The following is a 22,866-nucleotide window of genomic DNA, read 5'->3' on the forward strand; positions in this document are numbered from 1 at the left end:
AGCATCATTTTTAAGCCATTTCTTACCTTGATCCGATGACATCAAAAAGATGTTGCCAACGGTCATTAATCTTGTTAAGCTTGTCATCAATCTCTGCCGCTCTTGTTTCGTTGCTGGCCTTGATCAACTCATCACCCATTTGCTTTAACTGTAACTTGTTTTCACTAAATAAGTTGATTTCTTCCATGCAGTCCTGGCAAAGGCACCAAAAACACAAAACCTGAATAACTACTAGAAATTCATTTCTTCTTCAGCCACAAACACAGCTGCTTGATGAAATTGAAAAAAGATTAAAAAATAATTCTCATGGTGGAGGGGATGTGACTCAAGCAGTTGAATGCCTGCTTCCCACATGGGAGGTCCTGGGTTTGATTCCCCGGTACCTCCCGAAAACAAGCAAACAAACGAAAAAAACAATTCAAGGGAGCTGATGTGGCTCAGTGGTTGAGCGCCGGCTACCCACATATGAGGTTCTGGGTTCAATTCCCAACCCCAGTACCTCAAAAAACAAAACAAAACCCTCACTTTCCTGTTAATCCTACTCTTCAACGAGTAGCTACAAATAACAGCTACTACACAAATATGTAGTTTATAAGGCAGTAGTTACTTTCTTAATTCAATAGCCCCTGCTTCCTTTCGCAAATTTCTTCTAATCTAACCTACTGGTTAGCAGATGCAGCATAACTTAATTAGCTCAAAATCAGTAAGACCATTCCCAAGGTTTGATAGTATGGTATTTTGGGCGATAGTAGCAAGAATGCTCTTTTCACCTTCCTTGTGTGAGGTCAGTAACTATTTCAAAATTATGGGCACCACTGCTGTTGGTCTCTGTCTTTGGCAGGGACAGCTCCTCAACAGTGACAACTAGAGAAACCGTAACTCACTCTGGGCATGCACTGTTGCTTAAAGAGATGTGAGCCCCCATCTTTGGCCAGACTTCCCAACATAGAGAAAGTAACTCTCCTCAGTACGCAACACTGTACCTACTCAGAATGGTCTTACGTGTTCCATCTTTCTGGTATCCTCACTTACCAACTTTTCTTGGAGAAGGATTAAAAATGAGAAAGTCCCTTTAAATTTCTAAGATGTTACAGAAACACATCTGTAAAATTATACTGCTTTGAGGCTAGGGGTGAGGGCAGAGACCATCCTGGCGTTCACAACTGCAGCAACCTGGGTAGCCCTGCTTACCTTCTGTAGCTTTTCAATCATTTCTTCAATACTAATATCCGCTGTCTGTAGAACTTTGTTTTCCATCTGCACCAGCCATGCACACAACTCTTTATTTTTTTCATTGAACACAATCCACGAATTGAGTCTGTCTTCAATCTCCTGTTTGCGTATAGCCATCTATGAATGAAAACACATTTGGCAGCTGAGTTTAGCCAGGAAGGAAAGCATTTCTGTTCCCTTCCCTTCATCAAAAGGAATATGAAGTCCATTCATTTTGATCAGCATTCCTATAGATGTAAATCTTTATGTGTTTGCCTCTTATGTATTTATGCCGAGCAAACATACTTCCATGGAACACTAGAGATCAATATCAACAGAAGTTTCTTACACCTTTGATAAATGCCATAAAAAGCAACGAAATAAAGACTGTGAGGTGAAACTGATTGAAAGGATTCAGTTTTACCTAATACATATCTTTTACTATCAGGTTATCCTGAAAATTACAAACAGGAAAGGTTGGATGAATACACTTCAATAAGGACCATCCAAATCATTTTGGCTTTTTTTGTTGTTTTTTTTTAAAAGATTTATTTTTATTTATCCCCCCTCCCCCCAGTTGTCTGCTCTCTGTGTCTGTTCACTGTGTGTTCTTCTGTGACCATTTCTATCCTTATCAGAGGCACCAGGAATCTGTGTTTCTTTTTGTTGTGTCAGCTCTCGGTGTGTGTGGCGCCATTCTTGGGCAGGCTGCATTTTCTTTTGCGCTGGGCGGCTCTCCTTATGGGGCACACTCCTTGTGCGCAGGGCTCCCCTGTGTGGCAGGGCACTCTTTGCGCATCAGCACTGCGGATGGGCCAGCTCCACATGGATCAAGGAGGCCTGGGGTTTAAACCACGGACCTCCCACGTGTTAGGCAGATGCCCTACCCATTGGCTTCCCCAAATTATTTTGTTTGCAGTTCTTTCCATAAATATTTGACTGCTTACTACACGATAATTTATAACTTTGTGGATCATATCCTTTCCTTGTCTTTAAATGACCAAACTCTCATATCTACTCAAAGCCAATATGCTGCCTATTGAATTAAGTTTTAATACAGATCACAATATAAATGGACTAAGAAAATTGAAGTCACTTAAAGTTCTAGTATTATACCTCAAAAACTAAAGCAAATTCAAACAAAAAACAATGCATATCACTCATTTAATCTACTGTCTCATTATGCATTTTGTTTTTGGATGGAGACCACAGAAATGTGAGCAAATATTGGTCTGGAGCAAGCAGGCTGACCCCAAATACCCAATGCTCCATGATGCATAGGTAACCCCTAAGCTTATATCAGCAAAGGGTCCTTCTTTCAGGTTTCAAATTTATGACATCGATAAACATAAATTTAAAGAATGCAAATCAGTCTGTCCAAATGTACAAAAGTATTCCAAGGCCTTAAGTTTTTTTAGATTCTTAGACTTACAAAAGGTAGCTAGGAGTTTCTCTGGTAAAATTTAACACTCCACTTTACAGGCAGGGAAACCAAGATTGAAGGAACTTCCTGAATTTTTGCCATGTTCGAAAACAAAAAACTTGCTCTTTTCAGAGTTAGGTAAAACCACCTAATGCTTGTACATACTACCTGGTCAACTGTAATTAAAAAGGCTTGAAATAGTAGTACTAAAAAATAAGTTTTGTGTTTCCACTCCTTGGGGCAAGGGTTTTTAATCTTTTTTGTTCCACAGACCCCTTTGCTAGTCAGGTGAAAACCAAGGACCCCTTATTAAGTCCACACTATACTATGTATTATTTAATAAATATCTTACACCTACACCAACATGTCCCCACAAGAATAATATTTTTTTAAAAATTTCAATTCAAGCTCATGGACCCCTCATTAAGAACCCCTGCCTTAGGGCATCTATTTATCTTAGTTTTATAAAATCCTAGCATTTTTCATAGTCTCATTCTGATTGGTTTCACAGTGCTAACAATTAGCAACATCTGGATCCTGGTCTCTGCTTCTAAAGTTTCAGTATACTTTTCCTATATTCTAAACATTTTCCTTTCATTATAAAATTCTAAAAAATTTCTAAAAGAATATTTAAAGTTAGGGCACATTGTCAATGTTAAACACTAAAATTAAAAGGGGAAAATTCATGTTTTTAATGTTTTCACTTTATTGAAATGCATTCAAAAGTGTTTGAATTTCAACTTTTAAAAAGCATCTCTTCTTCATTCACAAAAATGAGATTAAGGACTTCATTTTTCTTAGAATTGTATGTTCTTAAAACAAAGATCATTAAGGCTATTCGAACTCTTTAATTCTAATTCTAATCTGAGCTAACAGAACTCTAAGCACAATCCCATTCCTTAAGAAGTAGAAGTGATATGCTAAAATATAAAGGGGGGGCTGTTCATCATTTCTCTGAGAGGGCTTTAAAAACTATTTAAATAGAAATATCTGATTGCATGTGCATGCACAGTTCTCACAGAAAATGCCCCTGTATCCGGCACTAAGTGACTTATGCCGCTTGTCGGGCCCAGAAGAGATCCGGCAGTGAGGCCCAATGAAACAAGACCTCCTCTGATTGCTGATCCCGGCTCTATGATACCGATTAGCGCTGGCCATCTGCACAAAGCAGAGAGCAGAATCCACACGCATCTTCTCAAAATTGAAATCTGTCTCCACTTAAGGTGATTAAAAAAAAAAAACTCATTAAAAGTGTGCAAAGTTCCAGCATTTAGTTCTAGAGAAACAAAGGGTCAAATCTGTTAAACCATGTTGCTGCCTTCTAAAGGAACAGCAGCCGGCCTGGAATCCCAACTGAAAAGGGCCTCCCGGTTCAAGGAAATTAAGCTCCTTTCTACTTTGTCTGGCCTTCGGAGACATTTCAATAAACTCCAACACAGCTGTGCCCTGCAGTTAGCTGACTTACTCTTAAGCAGAGGTCCTCCCATTGTCTGTGCAAATGCTCTATTTGCTCCTTCAAAACCATCACGTCTTCCACAAGAATGTGCCCGGTTAAGTCTGCCTTCATTCTGTGAACTTCTTTCAAGTTCTGATTCCAGTTAGCCAAAGACTTCTCTAGTTCCTGTATTTAAACACAAGAAAGGGGGAAAAAGCCTTCAACTCAAGCTCCTGTTGTTTCCAAACCTGTAGGCTAATCCTTTGATTGGACTCTGGGGGAGGGGAGGCCAGGAAAAGGGGAGGGACCTTCCAAACGAGAAACAGCCCTTGGCGAGTGCCTGCTGAGGTGGCTGGCCAGTTCTTCACCACTTTTTCTTGAGAGGAAAACTCTTTCTACCTTTATTTTTCATTTCCTCAGGTAGCTCAGATTTTTATATAATTAATTCAATTTTAAAGCCATGTAGGTCTATAGTTTTATTTAGAGTAAATTATTTTGGGAGTCTAGTAACAGTCTTAAACACCCACACACTCATATATTTTTAATCCTGAAATTATATTAGAGAAATGTTGTATAAAGCTTCATTTCCCATTTTTAAAAAACTCCTAGGAAATGCGTTGTTGCTATATGTGCAATCATATAACAAGAATAGTTCCATTCAAAGGGAATACTTTATTTCTGGTTAACTTTTGAAAAGAATGAGCATGGCAGAAGAGAAAAGAAATTGTTCCCCTAATAATTGGCAGATACTGATTAGCAGAAAATTGTCTCTGGCTATGGAAATGTTTATATTTTATAATATAGTGTTTGTCAAACTAAAACTTTCTGAATACTAGGAATAATCAAGAAAATTACTTTCACAACTAGGGGCCCAAAAGACAACAGTCAAAATAATCAGAGTCCTCCAGATTTTTATTATGCTTACAGTTCTTCATATTTTGGCACATTTTAAGGCTCTCCATTCATACCTGTCAATAAAATCTGGAAGAATATTTCATTTACATCAGAAAGAGACCTGAGAGGTGGAAACAAAAATGTGCTAATTTTGACTGATTTTTGGAGTTATAAAAGCTACATAGGCATTATTTCATAACTTGCCAACAAGAATATACATTTAATAAGGGGGGGGGGGAATTCTTTCTAAAGGTAGCACAGAGATTAAGAAATAACACCTTTATCAGAAGATGGAATGGATGAGAGAACATTCTGCAGTGAAAGACTTAATAGCTCCCTAACATAAAGAAGCAATTTACAAGCTTCTGAAGCATTCCACTCACTAAATTGAGAGGAAACCACTCACTAAATTAAAACCAGAGGAAACCCATTAAACCACTGGAATTCATACAAAGTTTCCCATTGGGTGCCAGGGAGCTCAGGCTGTTCATGGCCCTGGTTAGAGGTGCTGGCATGAAGTCTGACCAGTAGACAGGTGTGTTAAGTCATCACAGATGGGTCTGGATCAATTCACTTTGGATACTTCCTTTTCCCTCAATTAAAAGGATAATTAACCGTGTAGAACTTTTGAATATAAACATTTTTATGATTCTTAATATGTACTGCCAAATTGTATTCTCAAAAGAATGACTATTTCTCCACATATCTTTTAATGTTGAGTTTTATATATTTTTTGGGGTAAGTTTAATACATGTGATGACTTTTAGTTATTTCTTAAAATGTGCATTTCTTTAATCCCTAGCCTGGAATGGTAACCACTCCTCACCTCTATGTCCCCACAAATATATGAAGTTAATTTTTACTGAAATTTTCAGATCTCAGCCCCAAAGTTACTTTTCCTCAGAGGAGCCTTCTCTGGGCTATCAGACAAAGTTGAGCTCTCATAGCTCCCTGTCCTTTTCCCCTTGAAGACTTACCAGGTTTACACACACAGTCATATAGTATGACTATTTGGTTAATGTATGTGTCTCTGGTAGTCTAGACTCTATGCTGTCAGGGGCCATAACAATGTCACTCACCAATGTATCACACAGTCCCTACCACAGTGCCTAGTGCTTGTTAAGTCTGCAAATATCAAAACGTACAATTGAAAGGAAAAGGAATTTGGCAATATGTATCAAGAGCTTTAAAAGATTCATAAAGATTAAGTGAAAAAAAGCAAGGAATCAAACAATATTTAGATATCTACTGTGGAAGTTAATTACAGCTGACCATCACTATTTCTACAAATATTTAAAAAATCATGCTTCTGCCTTTAAATTAACATACTCTAAATATGCTACCATTTTGACTGCAAAAGAGAACAAGTCAGGCAGCCAAGTTTTCCCTTCTTAATTTAAGCAGATAAATGGTCTATATTGCAAAAATACCTGTAAATTCTCAATTATTCATAGAACATTTGATTTAAAATTTAGATTTGTTTGCATGATTGCACAAAGCAGTGCACTGCATAGGCCTTGACTAGACTCTCTTCTATAGCAACACAGCATTTAAGCTTTTGCCTGTAGACTCAGTTACCAGTGACTTGTCAAGTTCCATTTCTCTAGATGACAATTATGATAAAGAGATGAGTGTGATGGTTATGCTATCGTGTCAACTCAGCCAGGTAATTGTGCCCAGTTGTTTGGTCAAGCAAGCACTGGGCTAACTGTAATACGAGGGCATTTATGGACTTCAGTCACCATTGACTTCACTGCAGTGGTAAATCATAGATAGCTGATTACACTTATATCAATCAGGGAGATTGTCATCAGCAATGAGTGACGCTTTATCCAATAAGTTGAATGCCTTAAAGGGGAAGTGATTCCAGCATTGAGTGAGAATTTCCCAGATCATCCTTGGACAGCCAGCGTCTCCCAGAACTCATCAAGAACCTTCACTGGACTTTCAGTGGAGCCCATAGTTGCAGCCTGCCTGTGGAACCTGGACTTGTGCATCCCCACAGTCATGTGAGAGACTATGATAAAATCTTTTACTATTGACAGATATCTCTTGTTGGTTGATTCTGTTTCCCTAGAGAACCCTGATTAATACAAGAGCCATAAAATGAATGCATATATAAATACTGGCCAACATATGTAAAGTATATATTTGGAAGGATATAAAATAAATTGGTAATACTGATGGACTATGGAGGAGAACTGATGGGAGAAAAATTTTCATATATTATTTTTGCACCTTCTGTATTCTGAACCATGTGACTCTATTACTTGTTAAAAAATGATTTTAAAAATAAAACTTCTCATGTATTTCCAAGGGCTCAATTTTTCAACAAATATTATGAATACACATGTCCACTGTAGCAATGTTTATAATGGTGAAAAGTCAGAAACTTCCTTGAGCTTATTAGCAGTGAATAGAAGATAAAAATCCTTAGGTTTGCATTGTACCTCACTTAGCAGTTAAGGAGTTCACTCTTATATGTACTGAGGTTTTCTAAAATGATAGTGAGAGAGATTAGATAATACAACATATTTAAGTATTTATTACTTGTCAGTTTCCTCTAGGAAAAGGAATGCCTGGTAATTAAAACCAGAGGGCCTTAAATGGGAAAGTCATTGGTAGGTTTCTTCAAGAAATCCGACCACCAGTGACAACAACAAAAAGACTCTAACTTGTCCCTAATTCAGGCACATCATTTGTTTGGCATCTGTTAGAATTCCTCTTGCCACTATAATTAGTAGCACATAGACAACTATAGCTATTTATGCTCTCTTTTGTTTTTGTTTGATGAATTTTAATCTGAGTACTCAGTACTGATTTAGAAATAAAGTTCTGTGACTGAAAGTAAAAAAAAAAGTCTAACAACAGAAATTATGACATACATGTGGAAAAGGTTTAAAAGAAGCTTAATGACAAGAGAAAATGTTCATAATGGTGTTAAAAAAAGGAGCTCAATTATGTAATAAAAGGTATTTGCATAGGAAAAGTATGTTACCTATATATCTTGGGAGATATTTATAATTTTTAAAAAATTTTTCCACGAGAAACACTTATTATATTCATAATCAGAGAAATACAAACATTGTGGAAAAATCATCTGAGCACCATCAATATCTATCTGCAGAACTTTACGGAAGAGAAAAATGAAAACGAAAATTTGAAAAGCTTTGGTCAAAATAGAAAGCAATTACTTCATACATTGACTTGGCAGTAATGGGAATGCAGTTTTACAGGGAATTAAAGTTCAGACTGGTCAAGAGGCTAGCAGATCTCCTCCGAATGAATAATGATAAACATCATATCTTAGCGAGGCTTCAGGTTACTCGGAACCTCTCTGGAATACGGTCATGGCTTGAACGACCTCAAGGCTCTTGGCCTCTTCCCTTGATTCTTTCCACTGATAAAGTGAATGTTGAAACTATGGAAGCTTAAAGGATTCCATTGGAAATGGAGATGTGAGATACTGGGGAAAAATTGTGACTCCCCAAGGCTTTAGATTTTGTATTGTGCACAGGCCTGTTGATTTTACGGAAGGAAACTTTATTTATCAAGGGAGAAAGTGGCTCCAAATTTTCTTATTTGTTACCGAAGTTGAGATTCAAACCTAAAGATGCAGAGATGGCAAATGTTTTGAAAATTAGGGATCGACAGGAACCTCCTTAACCTAATAAAGGGCACATATTAACACATCAACCAGAAAATACACTGGATGAAATGTTAGAATCATTCTCTTTAAAATCAGGAATGACATGAAGAAGCTGGCAATCAATAGTTTTAGTCAATAATGTTTTAGAGGTCACTGATCAGTGGAGGAAGAACAGAAAAAATGTGAAGAATTAAAAGGAAGAAAAAAAATTTCATTATTTACAGATAATGATTGTCTACAATAGACTAGAAGAATATACAGAAAAATTATTGGGATTAATAAAAGAGGTTAGCAAGGCAGTTGAATGTAAGAACAATATAGGAAAATAAATTGCATTCCTAGACACCAGCAATGAAGTTAGAAAACGTAATAGGGAAGAGGGATAATAATTTCAATACCTTCGAAAATAATACACCAAGAAATGAATCTAACAATTTTATATGCATAAGACTGCATAAAGAAAATTATAAAACATTATTGAAAATTATTAAACATGACTAAAAGAAGAATTAGACAATATTCATGAAGAGGAGCACTCAATGTCAAAAATACATCAACTCTCCCCAAATTAATCTATAAATTCAGTGCAATTCCATTAAAATTTTCATCAGGACTTTCAGAGTTTGACAAGCTGCTTTTAAAACTTATAGAAGATCAAAGACCCAAGGATATCCATGGTTTGTGGGACAACACGGTGTGGGTACCTATCACACCAGAAATAAAGATTTGCAATAATACAGGACAGTAAATTAAACCAAGACAGTTTGATTTTAGAGCCTAGATAGAGAAACAGACCAATAGAATAGAGAATTAAGGAACAAGTCATGCGTATATTAAAACTTGATATTTGACACTAGAATATTCCACAAATGGACAACTGGTTACCCATATTAATAAAAGAAAGAATTGGATCTCTACACCAAAATATATGCAAAAATCTATTTTTAAATTGCTTTGTAAAAAAGCAAATAATGAAAACTTTCAGAAATGTTATGGATTGAATCACATCCCCAACAAGCCCTAATTCCCTGTCCTGTGACTGGGCACTCACTTGTAAATGCAATTTTTGAAGATCCTATTAAGATTAGGCTAAACTGAATCAGGGTGGGCCTTAATTCCTTATGACTAGGGTCCTCATACACAGTGGAAATTTGGATACAGCAGTAGGAGTGAGACAGAAGGAGACAGATGGCCATGTGACAGAGGCAGAGATTGAATTACGTATGAATTGCTGATGAGTCACCACCAGAACGCTACAGACTTCGGAGAATGCATGGCCAGCCGACAACTTGATTTTGGACTTTTAGCCTCTAAAACTGAGAAAATAAATCCTGTTGTTTAAACGAAACAATATGTGGTATCTCCTGAAGTAGCCCTAGCAAACTAAGATAAGAAGGAAATATAGGAGAATATCTTTATCACTTTAGTATGGGGATTTCTCAAAAGAAACAAAGAGCACAAACCCTAAAGGAAAATATTGATAATTACATTGACATTTGCTTTTCAAAATTATTTTTTCAGCCAGAGACACCAAGTAAAAGTAGAGAAACAAGCTCTAGCATGGGAGAAGACTGCTTTCCACCTTTTGGCTAAGACTGGGAGATTTTTGCAGTATGTATACTCAACAGAGGAATAGTACTTAGAAAAAGTAAAGAACTCCTTCAAATCAATAAGAACAAGATATACGGCACAATAGAAAACCGAGTAAAAGATATGAACAGGCAAGTCACAGAAGATGAAACCTGAATGGTCAAATAGACAAGGAAAAATGTTCAATTCACTAGTGATTAAACTATAAAGACATACATCTCACACCTATTAGACTAGCAATAGTTTAAAAATCTGATAATATAAAATGTTGGAGAAGGACTATATAATTTGTTTTATACTCATGTAATGTACACTATAGAGCTGTGAGAATGAATGAGCTACAGGTATTAACATTGAAGACCCAACCATAATGAGGGGGAAAAGTTGCATTATATGTATTATATGGTATGGTACTCCTTATGTAAAGTTTAAAAACATGGAAAGCAACTCTTCCATACTTCATTGAGAGCTACATATACATGTGGCATAACTATAAAAACTGCATAAGAATGATAAACATAGTCAGGTGAGCAGATACCTCTGGTGGGGAGACAGGAAAGGGAAAGTGGATTGGAGATGGTACCCAGGGCACTTGAACTGTATTTGTAATGTTTTATTTCTTTGGCTAGGTTACAGTTTCATGGTAGTTTGCCATATTAGCTGCTAGGCCTTTTTGCAAATTAGAAAATTTCACAGTGAAGAAAAAAGATGCAGGAGGAGCACACTAATTTCCAACACAGTTAAAATGATGGGACTACTCATATCTTCTTAATTTTCCAACTGGATCCCTGAAGTCACTAAAGTGAGAAAAAGATAAAAAGACCACTTTAACAAGCTCTCACTGTCTTTTATAATCAAGACTGCAGATGGGGAAGACATGCAGGGAGTTCTTGCCCTAGGAATTTTATTGGTCCAAATTCCTACCCATAGTTTGCCTTATTTTTTGCAAAGGCCTATAGTAAACCAGGAATTTTTGCCAATATGGTTTCAATTCTGCAGAATATGTTTCAGAAAGTTTTCTTCTTTTTTTTCTTTTTTGAGGGAAGCTGGTACTCAACCACTGAGCCACATCACCTCTCCTGAGTTGCTTTTTCTGTTTATTTGTTTTGTTTTGAGGAGGCACTGGGAACTGAACCCAGGACCTCCCATATGGGAAGCAGGTGCTCAACTGCTTGAGCCACATTCACTCCCCTGTTTCAGAAAGTTTTATAAATGTTATACTTGAGCAAAAGAAAACAACCCAGTAGCTTCTACAAAGCAAATTATTTAGTCATACTTTGCACTCATTTCAAAGATCAGCTCATTCAAGGGGACAGCTTACAATGTACTCTTAGAGGTCACATTTTATATTACAGAGGAGGAATGGATAGAAAGAGAAACTGAAGGATAAAACTCCCTAAATTTTTGGTTATTTTCTGCAAAAGTCTTTCTCATCTTCACAGGTGGATATCCAAAAGCATCAATCCCAATTCCCTAAGACATCTGGATGTTAAGTCAGACAGGAAACAGGAAAAAATGCTTTCCAAGTCAACTCAATTGCAAAAGAGAAATAGACAAATGAACACTTCAAGCACTCAGGAAACAGTGATGTGATTATCTTGAATACCACTTCACTTCAGATTTCAGTACCTTATTCAGTTCCTTTTCTTTATGGAGGTCCTCATGAAGTTCTGGAAGAAGATCTTTACATTTTGCCTTTAAAACTTGTAGCCTGCTTTTTAACTCCTTGATTTTCTTTTCATACTGGTTCCAGGTCTGTTTGAAAACAGTATTAAACATAAGGACTTTGCTCTTTAAAAATGAATTGTAGAAACAGAATAACTCATTTAATCCATGTAATTTTTTTACTTAGTGCATTTTTATAAATCATACAGAGACCAATTTCTTGTCTTGAGCAAACTGTGGTCTAAAAGAGAAGACTGGAAAGTAGTGCTCAATGCCTCTTCGTAGCTTTACGTGTGACTCATTTCAGCCACTGGGTTGGCCTTTGCTTCAAAATACTTCCCCTTCCACTCTCCCTGGTGCCTCCCCTATCCCTGACCTATCTAACTGTATCTGTATGTTAATTTTGGGAAAATTCACATTTAAAAGGTCATGGTAAGGATTACTTTTAAGCATTGTTAGTCTTGTGGCATATGCTATAATAGCACCATAAAGCAAAAGCACTCTATCACTTTTCTTGTCTTCTTTTCTAACAGCATCCCTATGCTCTCTCTCTTCCTCTTTCCATAGCTTGGCGTTAGAGACCCTTTCATATTTAATTTCACCACTTCTCCATTTCCCACCACTGCTCTGTCACCTTCAACTTAAACCACTTTGTAGATTCCAAAGCATTTTCAACATTACTATCTCATTGTAATTATAATAACCTTAGAAGACAGACAGGTAAAGTATTATCATTAGATTTAACATGGAAAACTGAGGCTCAGAGAGGTTCTAAATGGCCCAAGGATATGTAGTTAAAAAAATGGTCAGTAGTCTTAGGACTGCTGGCTCCACTTCCAATGTCCTTGTCATTTTTTTGTACCACTTTTCCTCAAACCTTCCACTACCCAGCAAATAGTGGTCAGCATTTTCAAGTTCAGGGAGTTTATAATAGATTCATTAAGGCAAGTTTCTACTCCTGAGGTTACTAAAAGACCTTAAAATCAAACATTATTCTATTCCTCAGCACAAGTGATACCTAAACACAGTTGGGTTGGCCCAATTTTATGGTAACACCTCTTTTAAGTAAAAGTCAGTTGTCAACCTCACCAGCCACTTGGAACTCATTTAAGAAGAAAGCAAAAAGAGAAGCAAAACTTTGAGTCCTTATCTCTCCCACCAAACTATTAAATTTTACCCTCATGTTTTGCACATAGCAGGTACTCAGTAAATGTTGACTGATGAATGAATTTCATATAATTTTTATGCCAAATAAAATACTTTATCCTTAGGAGAGATGCTCAGCCTCTAACTTAGCACATATTTATTCTTTTTTTGGGAATATATCTCTGGCAAGCTTGATTATCTGTGTTTGGTACAAACACCAGATTTGAAAAGAGAGCAGATTACTAGGCAGAGGCATGCTCAGAGGGAAAAAAAAAAAAGTGGAAATGGGTGGCTTAGTATGAGAATGGAGGAAAAACTACAAAAACCACATAAGAATTCAAAGATAAAGTAGTGGAGGCCATGGTGCAGCTCAGAGACCCTGAGAATTAGTTGGCATTTTGGATAATAACACAATGATTTTCTGACTAACAAGGCCCCAATAAATCATTTTGGTTCTTCAAGGTATAACCATGAATTATCTGTATGCAAAAAAGTTCATCCTCTGATGACAGGAGAGAGTTGACGTTATCACAGTGTTCATTTTTATATACTATACTAAAGTCAGAACCACATGTGGAACATTAGCTTTGTATTTTTAACATAAATAAATTTCCTATTTCCTAAAAGGAATTATCTAAATTGAACCTCAAGTATTTATATACCTAACATAGAGCTTTTTCAATGTTGGATTATTATAGTTATGTTGTTGTCATATTATTTTATATTACTGGCTGAATGGACTAGTTTCCTTGAGTTCTCTTGGAAAATTCAAAATACAATATTGTGGTTTCCTAAAATCTACTTTTATTTTCACACAGCAAACAGCAACTATGTGTACTGCATTTGAATAACATGAGTGGGAAATAAATGGTAGGTTTACCTCTACAATGCTCTGAAATTGTTTAATCATCTCTCTCACTTGAAGCTCTGTGTTCTTCCAGCTGTCCTGAAGTTGATTGATTTTTTTATCAATTGATTCCTTAGTTTCCAGGTTAGTTGCGTTCAATAACTTTTCCCCAGCTTCTAAGGTTAAAGCATAGGTGGTCTGCAATCTCCAAAAATGAATTTCTTTATTCTAAAAAAAAAAAAAAGAAAAAAAAGATTTGCTTAAGCTTCTGATGTGGTCAGAATGTGGGGGATTTGAATCTCTGGACTGATAATATGACACCCAGGACCAGAGCCTCAACAGACTTCAGCTCCTACACTTTGATTTGTTGGACTTACTCCACTCAGCTAACATGGAGTTGAAGAAGGTCAACCACCACAACATGGAGCCTAGAGTGTCTACGGCTAGAAGCGGGAGGAGTACATCCAGTACCCATATGGAATCTAAGCCCTCACTTGACATGGGTGTGCAATGGACACGGCCAGTCCAATGTCCACAGAGAAAATGTGGAATGGGTGTGGGAACGGTGGCCATGGGGGCTGCTGGGTGTGGGGAACGGGAGGAAGAGATGAGATGTGGAGGCGTTTTCGGGACGTGGAGTTGTCCTGGATGGTGCTTCGCGGACAATTGCGCGACACTGTGGATCCCCCCATGGCCCACTGGATGGAATGTGGGAGAGTCTGGGCTATGATGTGGACCATTGACTGTGGGGTGCAGCGATGCCCAGAGATGAACTTGCCGGGTGCGGTGGATGTGTCATAGTGATGGGGGGGAGTGTTGCTGTGGGGGGAGTGGGGGGCGGGGGCGGTGGGGTTGAATGGGACCTCATTTTTTTTTAATGTAATTAAAAAAATAAATAAATAAATAAATTAAAAAAAAAAGAATGTACAATTTGTGTGTATTTTTCCTTCAGAAATTTTCTTAAATGTGAAATTAGATAGACATTAGACAAGTCTGGTTAGACTGCACACACACACATTCATTCATTCACATGAAAAGTTAATGTTTTACAATACGTAGACAGCATCTACCAAATGATGGGTTTTAAAAATAATTTCCAAAGATTGGTGATACAATTCTTAGTGTAATGATTGGAAGCACAGAGTAGTAAAAAAATAAATATACTTCAGAGAAAAAAAGCCTACAAGATGGATGGATCTAACAGTATTTAAATAATAACTGGAATATTAGACCTGAAATGATGAGCAAATACCCGTTACCATTATGGTAGAGTCAGCATACTCCTAACCTACAAGGATAGAATATGTACACTATGCTAAACAAATATATAAGGGGGAGAGGACAAATAAAAAAGGTTCACTACCAAAAGTATGTACAATTAAATCTTATAGCCATATAAACATGTACATTGATATATCCAATAGTGGCATAGCTTTAAAAATTTCCATATGGATATCATGCGGGCTTTCCTTTAAGGGATTTAACTTAGCTGTTTACAATACAAAATGAAGTAATTTTAAAAATTGATTCGAACTTTCCGAATCTTTGATTTCAGTAGAGAAAAAATAATTAAAAAATTTTTGGGTCTGTCCTAAATATGATTTCCTTTGTCTTCAAATCTCTCAAGTAAGACTAAGATAGGCATTATCCAAAATATAAACATTAAAAAAAAAATCAACACATATGTGTTTCTGAGAAGATCTGAGACACTCCGAATTCAAAGGAGGAAAGCAGAATATACCCTCAGAAGAGGCATGTTAAGAAGAGAAACTGCAGGTGGCGGACTTGGCCCAGTGGTTAGGGCGTCTGTCTACCACACGGGAGGTCCGCGGTTCAAACCACGGGCCTCCTTGACCCGTGTGGAGCTGGCCCATGCGCAGTGCTGATGCGCGCAAGGAGTGCCCTGCCACACAGGGGTGTCTCCCGCATAGGGGAGCCCCATGCACAAGGAGTGGGCGCCGTAAGGAGAGCCGCCCAGCGCAAAAGAAAGTACAGCTTGCCCAGGAATGGTGCCGCACACACAGAGAGCTGACACAACAAGATGACGCAACAAACAGAAACACAGATTCCTGTGCCGCTGACAAAAACAGAAGCGGACAAAGAAGACGCAGCAAATAGACACAGAGAACAGACAACCGGGGTGGGGGGAAGGGGAGAGAAATAAATATATAAATAAATCTTAAAAAGAATATTTAATGACTGGATGAATGAGGAAAACAAAGGATTTCCAAATCCTGTGGTGTTTTGTTTAGCTGTATCTCTAAAGCAAAAATGGTTTTATAGTTCAATGGAACGTATCCTGGTAATAGCCTACAAATAATTCTATGCTATGCAATTTTCTGATAGAACACTTGGTTGCCTAAGTGAGCTTTCCCTTCAAGAGTAAGCATGACTCCTCCTGCAAATTATTGGCCTAATGTATACATTTACCCAGTCCCTTAAGAGCTTCTGTGTTGTGAGCCTATCAGTTCCAACTCTCCCCACTCTATCCACCCAGCCTGACTTCTGTGACCCCAAAAAATTTTGCCATTTCTGGATGAATGGATAAGATTGGGTTTCTGACCTGGCAAAGCAATAGACCATGGTGAACTCACCCACCCAGCTGGCATCTTCATCATTGAGAACACACTTTTAGCCATGATATCATAAAAACATAAAACCTCATGTGTATGAACATCTTCTAAATAATGAGCACCCTGTCTTTTTCACACTGCTGTGAATATATTACCTTGAGCTCATGGATCAGGGTTCTCATTTGGCAGGGACTGTAGCAATCCTGGCTCTTCACGGCCGACAGCAGGTGGCTGGTGTTGGTGAGGAAGCGGAGCAAGTCCTCCACGGATGCATGGAAGTACTGCCACCGTCTCACCAGCCTGTCAACATCACCCTTCCTCTGCCGAACCTGCAGGGCGGCACTCTGCCACTGGTCCTTCAGCATCGCGAATTTTGAAACTAATTCCGGTCTTGGAGTAAACAGATGGTTACTTACTATAGTGAATCCTGATATCAACATGTAGAAAAAATAACTATCAAGGAATGGGTAAGAGGTGCTCAGATTTTTTTTTTTTTAATATGTACAATTTGCATGGGGAAAAAAACCCAAAAAACTTCCTAAAATTTTAGTATAAGTCAACTTCATCATGATAGAGAGTTTGGTGTGGGGGCAGTATGTGGGCTGCAAAGATGTTTAGCAGAAGATATTTGAACATAACCTGGTAGTTTTGGGGGCGAGGGGTTCATAAGGATGTTGCTTCAATTTTAAAAATTAACTTTCTCTAAAAATTTCCAAACTTTATAATCTAGTATTTTGCCAGAACTCATAACAACCATTCCCTTGAACAAACTGAACCTGTTCTAACATACATTATTCAGGGAAGTGGACTTGGTCCAGTGGATAGGGCGTCCGTCTGCCACATGGGAGGTGTGCGGTTCAACCCGCGGCCTCCTTGACCTGTGTGGAGCTGGCCCACGTGCAGTGCTGATGCACGCAAGGAGTGCCGTGCCACACAGGGGTGTCCCCCGCGTAGGGGAGCCCTATGTGCAAGGAGTGAGCCCCGTAAGGAGAGCCGCCCAGCGTGAAAGAAAGTGCAGCCTGCCCAAGAAGGGTGCTGCACACACGGAGAGCTGACGCAACAAGATGATGCAACAAAAAGAAACACAGATTCCCATGCCGCTGACAACAACAGAAGCTGACAAAGAAGACGCAGCAAATAGACAGAGAGAGCAGACAACCAGGGTGGGGAGGGAGGGGAGAGAAATAAATAAATAAATCTTTTAAAAAAATTAACATACATTATTCAAAAGGCTAAATGGAAAACTAGAAATTGGAACAGTGAGAAACAGATGAACAGGTAGGAACCTTGTTGTGTTACTGAGTACTTGAACATTGTACCTTACAAAATTTTAAAGATAAAGAACATGCTTTCTGCAACCATTCAGCTAATTACTTTCTAGGTAAATAGAACTCTTCATATGATAAAGAAGGTCTTTTATTTATTATGGAAAATGTCATGCTTTGCCTTACTGATTAAGTAAAAATTGGCTTATCATCCTGGAACTGGTTTGAACTTATTACTTCAGAGCTAGGAAGAAATGGGCTTTATATTTCTTAATTATTCTAAAGAAGATTTGGTGGTATATGGGTAGTGTTTTTTGGGGGGTGGTGGGAGGATTATCTATCAGGAAGTTTAGAGAAGATTTAAGTGATGAGGCCACCTCCAGACACTGTCAGCCACATGCACAAGCTGTGCAAGCAGTCTAGTTATCGCCATCCAGCTGGCTTAAAGGGTTCTGCTCAGCTCAGACGGGCACTCCCAGTGATCCTAAAGCACGTATGTAGCAGGGAGGGAAATTCCTTCTTTCACCAACTATGACATAACTACCTGCAAGGAACAGCAGCACTTTAAAAAATGATTTTTTAAATAGCAAAATATCTTCAGAGTGAGGGTAGAGAAGGAAAACTTAGAAATTCTTAGAAGAATTTCAGAGTAAGGGTAGAGAATGAAAACTTAGAAATTCTTTAGAAGAATTTTGGGGGTAAAAATTTTGTTAACTGTACTTGGTGAATGGATATTTGGAAAAGCTTCTGGTCTACCAATCCTGTCCTCCTATCCTTTGGAAGTGTCACTGTTTATTTTAATGGCCATATAGCAAGACTCCATCCTAACACATAGTCAGAAGACTGGCCCCATTGTGGTCTATCAACTAACATGGTCACAGAGCATGGATGTGGTGGAAGATTTGCAAGGTGGAAGTCCTGCCCAGACTGCATTATACTGCATGTACCTACCACCATTTTGCATCCCCAGCAGCTTACCTCTTCTCTACCTCTGTTGTGTCCAGGAGTTGTAAGGACTGCATGACGAAAGAATCAACAATTGTCTGATTTATAGAAACTTCCGCTTCTAGCATCTGTATGAGTCAAAATATAAAATATTACCTAGCATAATTTATTTTATTAATCTGGAACTTATGTTACCATTAATATCTAGGTTCACAGAGGATATGTGAGGTGATTAATTTTCAAATGATTTGGACCTAAATGTAAAAAAAATGCTCAACTATCATATAAATATCACCTATGAATATAATCTGAAAAGCAGGTAGGCCTAATAATAACTATGTGTAATTATAATAGCAAGTACCATTTACTGGGCATTCACTAGGTAAAACATGCACTGTCTCAGTTATTCCTTAGCCTTGGGACTGTTACTATATCCATTTGTCACAGAAGGAAAATTACGGTGTAAAGAGGTTCAGTAATTTACTTGAGGTTACCCCAGTTTTTTGACAGGGTGGATTTCATTTTCATTGGATATCTTAACCTAATAACGCAGACTTAAATCAGTTACATTAAAAAGTTACACTTTTAAACCATGCACTTTCTTGAAATGTAGGATCTGCCTATAATGACCAGGAGTATTTCCAAATATACATCAGCATAAATGTGGGGGAAACTCCTCTGTGAAATTATTAATGCTATAATTATTAGCATTTCATCTCCTCCAAGTTTTAGAGAAGTAGTCAGTGATTTAAGCAAAGATGAACTGAAGTACTTGAACATGCTCTTGGTAGAATGGTTTAATGTCTACACTCAGTGGAGCAAAGTTGTGCTAGAGGCTTCCATCTACTGCAGAAAATCTAGGAGTACTGTCACTATTAAAATAGAGCATAGAACAAAGAGCTGGAATTTATGAAGTGTGTGAGAACTTTACCAATGATCAACTGACAACTGAATCTACTTAAGATATACATTCTGTCTTTAGAAATTGATAGGTACTCCCTCTATTTCACTTAAATTTGTCTTTCCCTGACTCCTGCCCCAGGGGGAGAGGTGTAAGGGTGGCAGAGAGCACAGGTTTACCTCATACGACTTCTGCTGTTCCAGGAGAGTTTGAAGGTTGCCGGCAATATTCACTTTGAGTGTCTCTTCTGTCTTCTCCAAAAGCTGGACCCACTTTTCACAGCAATAAAGAAACTTCTCATTTGATCCAATTCCCTGAAGCTCACTGAAAAAAATTTTAAAAAACAAACCAAACAGAGTTCCATAATAGTGATGTTACCAAACTCAAGCCATTAACGTTTCTTTGATTGAAACAGAATGGAAGAGATGGCTGTTCTAACCTGCAGTGCTCCAGTGCTGTTGCCGTGGCCTGAATCCACTGCCGGTTCATATTCTGTAATGTCTTTATAGTCATGTCACTAAGTGGAAGCTTGAGGCTTACTTCATTCAAACGTTCAATGTCAGGTGATTGGGCTGTCAGTGCCAGCACATGAATCTATTTTTAAAAAGTAGATTCCAGTCATTTGGATGCTGTTAAGTTATACAGAGGATGAAGAGGCCTCTCTTCATCTCAAAGATGGGGGGGGAAACCAGGGAGTAAACAGTAAATGACTTGCCCAAAGTCAAGTAGCTAATTAGTGTTAGAGCTAGACTTGGAGCCCAGGTCTCTCAATCTTTTGCATTTTCTAGACCCTCACACTGCACATGTGTCAGCATCTAAACAGCCCAGAAAATAGAAAGTGATCTTAGATTTTGCCTTTTAGGAAGATGAAAAATGAGGTTTGTTTTTTTTAAAGGATCAATCCCAGGATCGATCAAGTGCCACTTAGTCTGTCAACACTTGAACTTCAGTAAGTCATGTGGTTTATCTACAAATCAAAAGAAACACTAATCCTTAATATAACCTTAGCAAAGCATGATACTTAAACACCCATATTTTGGTAGAACTTGAAATCACAAGGAGACAAACTCATTAAAAATGTATTTTTAAAAAGATATTCTAAGAACAGCCTCTAGGTCAACAAAATAGTCAGCAAGCATCTTTCCCAATATTCACATTATCACTGTAGAACTCTGCTGTAATATTCTAGGTCAGGGTTGGCCAACTTTTTCGGTAAAGGGTTAGATTGTAAATATTTTAGCTTTTGTAGGTCATATGGTCTCAGTCAAAAGTATTCACCTCTGCACTTGTAGCACAAAAGATCCTACAGATAATACACAAATGAATGGGCATGGCTGTGTTCCAATAAAAACTTGATACAAAAATAGGCCATGGACTGGATTTGGTCAGTGGATCATGGTTTGCTGACTCCTGATTGAGGTTATGAATACTGATCCTTAGGAGTTGCAAGATCCAGAAATCTTTTATTCTTTTATTTATTTAGGTTGGCTATACTAGATTTAATAAAATAATAAAGAAGAAAAAATATAGAAGTAATTTTAATAGGGTATTTTCACTTTTGATCTTCAACTAGCTAAAAAAATTCAACTAATTACAACAGCCAATTCCTAGATCATTCTGGTTCATGCAGGCTAATTAGTAAAGACAAGCAGATTTAAAAATCTACTAAAAATTACTATGGATTATTATTTAAAAAGATGCCTAATGTTGTCATACTTTTCCCAACCACAGGAAAAATAGGGCAAAAGTGAAAGGCATGTAAATGACTGTACTCAGAAGTTAGTTAGGCTGCAACCACATTCTCTAATGGAGCAGTAATAAGCTTATTTTTAATCCTATGGCGAGTCTGAGTCCTTAGGAAAGGCAAAAATTGGCAATACCATGAATGAGTCTGGATTGTCTTCTTTTTCTTGCTGGTAAAGTTTATCCAAATTCTCCTTTTCATGTGCAATAAGACCTTTTAGAGATTCCAAGCAGTCTTCAAAATCCTCAAACTGTGAGAGAACAAACTGCAACAGGAGAAATGTTTATTGGAAACAACTTTTATGTGCATATGTAACAGAAGCAAGCAGAAAGTTGGGATCTGATAAAAATTCCAATTGTTTTCAATCCCCAGCTGCTCATGACCTTGCATATTCAGATATTTTTCACTTTGTGCCTTTGGCAAAGCATGGAGCCTTTGGGGATGGATGGATCCCTCTCTCGGCTGGGGTGGGGGAGTGGGGGGCTACAGAGGAGGGTTAGTGAGGAAGCAGCAACCTCTGTCCTGCTAGTTATTATTTTCCTACTGGCACTGAGACTTGATATTGGACACCAGGTCTCCCCTGTCTCTGTGTAGCTTTCTCACTAAAGGTGTGGCAAAAAGTGAACATGAATAAAGAACACAACAAATAGCTGTGTTTTAATCAGCTACTTCTATGACTCCCTTAGTGCACCTGGATAACCAAATAACTGTAAGAACTGAGTAGTATTTTAAAGTATTTTAGTTTTTAGTTGAAGGTCAGTTAAACTAACATGTCCAATAAAGAAGAAATGGTTGCTTAAGATCTGCCCATTGCCCATGTGACTGAACCTAGAATCATGTCAAATGGCAGATGTGTGCAGGGCTTTGCTTTACAGTTTCTCTAGGCAACAGTTCAAAGCACTACTTATTACTTCATAGAATCCAAGAGATTGAGGGGATTGTGCAAATATCAAAAATGGAATGGAATGGAAAAATAATAAGATGAACCTCAAATTCATTGGCTTTCCTAAGTAGCATCTTTTCCAAATAAGAAACCCTCTGGAGGGATTGCGATTGACCAGAGAGCAGCATGTGGGTGCTGGACTCTTCAGATTGTGGGAGTCGATCCAGGAGTGTGGAGTTTTGAAGAAAGGCTTCTTTTGTCTTTTGCACATCACACTGCAGCTCCTAGAGGGGAAAAAGGGATCACAAAACATTTCCTCCTCTGTTCACAATATAATTCTATGCCATGCCCTCCCTGTCCATCTCCCCCTCTTGCCCTGAAATTGTGGGTGTGGCTCCTTGTTGTAATTATTTATTTTAAATGGCTGAAAAAAGCTTTCTTTATATGATATACACCATATATCGAAAAAATTGTGCGATGTTCTGCAATTTGCCAGTTCAGAGTTAAAACTCACCAGTGTCTAATCAAGTTGCAGTTTGTAGTTTATAAAAATTGGAGACCACTTGCATAGAATCATCTTTTATATTTCTAAACATCTCACACTTAAGGGATTTTTGCTTTAATACCATTTTATCATCCAACACAACCTTGTCCACTGCCTGATGCTATCTGATATAAGTTGATTCATTTGCAG

The 22,866-nt window shown here is 37.8% G+C and overlaps 1 protein-coding gene across 6 annotated transcripts in view; it reads right to left on the reverse strand.

Moving 5' to 3' along the window:
- The window catches only part of SYNE2 (spectrin repeat containing nuclear envelope protein 2), a 400,819-nt gene that overhangs the window by 38,626 nt on the left and 339,327 nt on the right, over positions 1-22,866 (reverse strand). For all 6 annotated transcript variants that reach the window (XM_058293295.2, XM_071213892.1, XM_058293293.2 and 3 more), the window contains 11 exons: positions 22,277-22,456; positions 21,426-21,554; positions 19,985-20,139; positions 19,725-19,869; positions 18,678-18,772; positions 16,590-16,824; positions 13,895-14,089; positions 11,833-11,958; positions 4,101-4,256; positions 1,192-1,350; positions 27-193 (listed from right to left, as the gene is read on the reverse strand). In XM_058293295.2, the coding sequence (XP_058149278.1) occupies positions 27-193; positions 1,192-1,350; positions 4,101-4,256; positions 11,833-11,958; positions 13,895-14,089; positions 16,590-16,824; positions 18,678-18,772; positions 19,725-19,869; positions 19,985-20,139; positions 21,426-21,554; positions 22,277-22,456 (1,742 nt within the window). The remainder of the gene's footprint in view (positions 1-26; positions 194-1,191; positions 1,351-4,100; positions 4,257-11,832; positions 11,959-13,894; positions 14,090-16,589; positions 16,825-18,677; positions 18,773-19,724; positions 19,870-19,984; positions 20,140-21,425; positions 21,555-22,276; positions 22,457-22,866) is intronic.

Source organism: Dasypus novemcinctus, chromosome 3 (genome assembly GCF_030445035.2).
Source record: "Dasypus novemcinctus isolate mDasNov1 chromosome 3, mDasNov1.1.hap2, whole genome shotgun sequence".
NCBI classification, from domain to species: domain Eukaryota; kingdom Metazoa; phylum Chordata; class Mammalia; order Cingulata; family Dasypodidae; genus Dasypus; species Dasypus novemcinctus.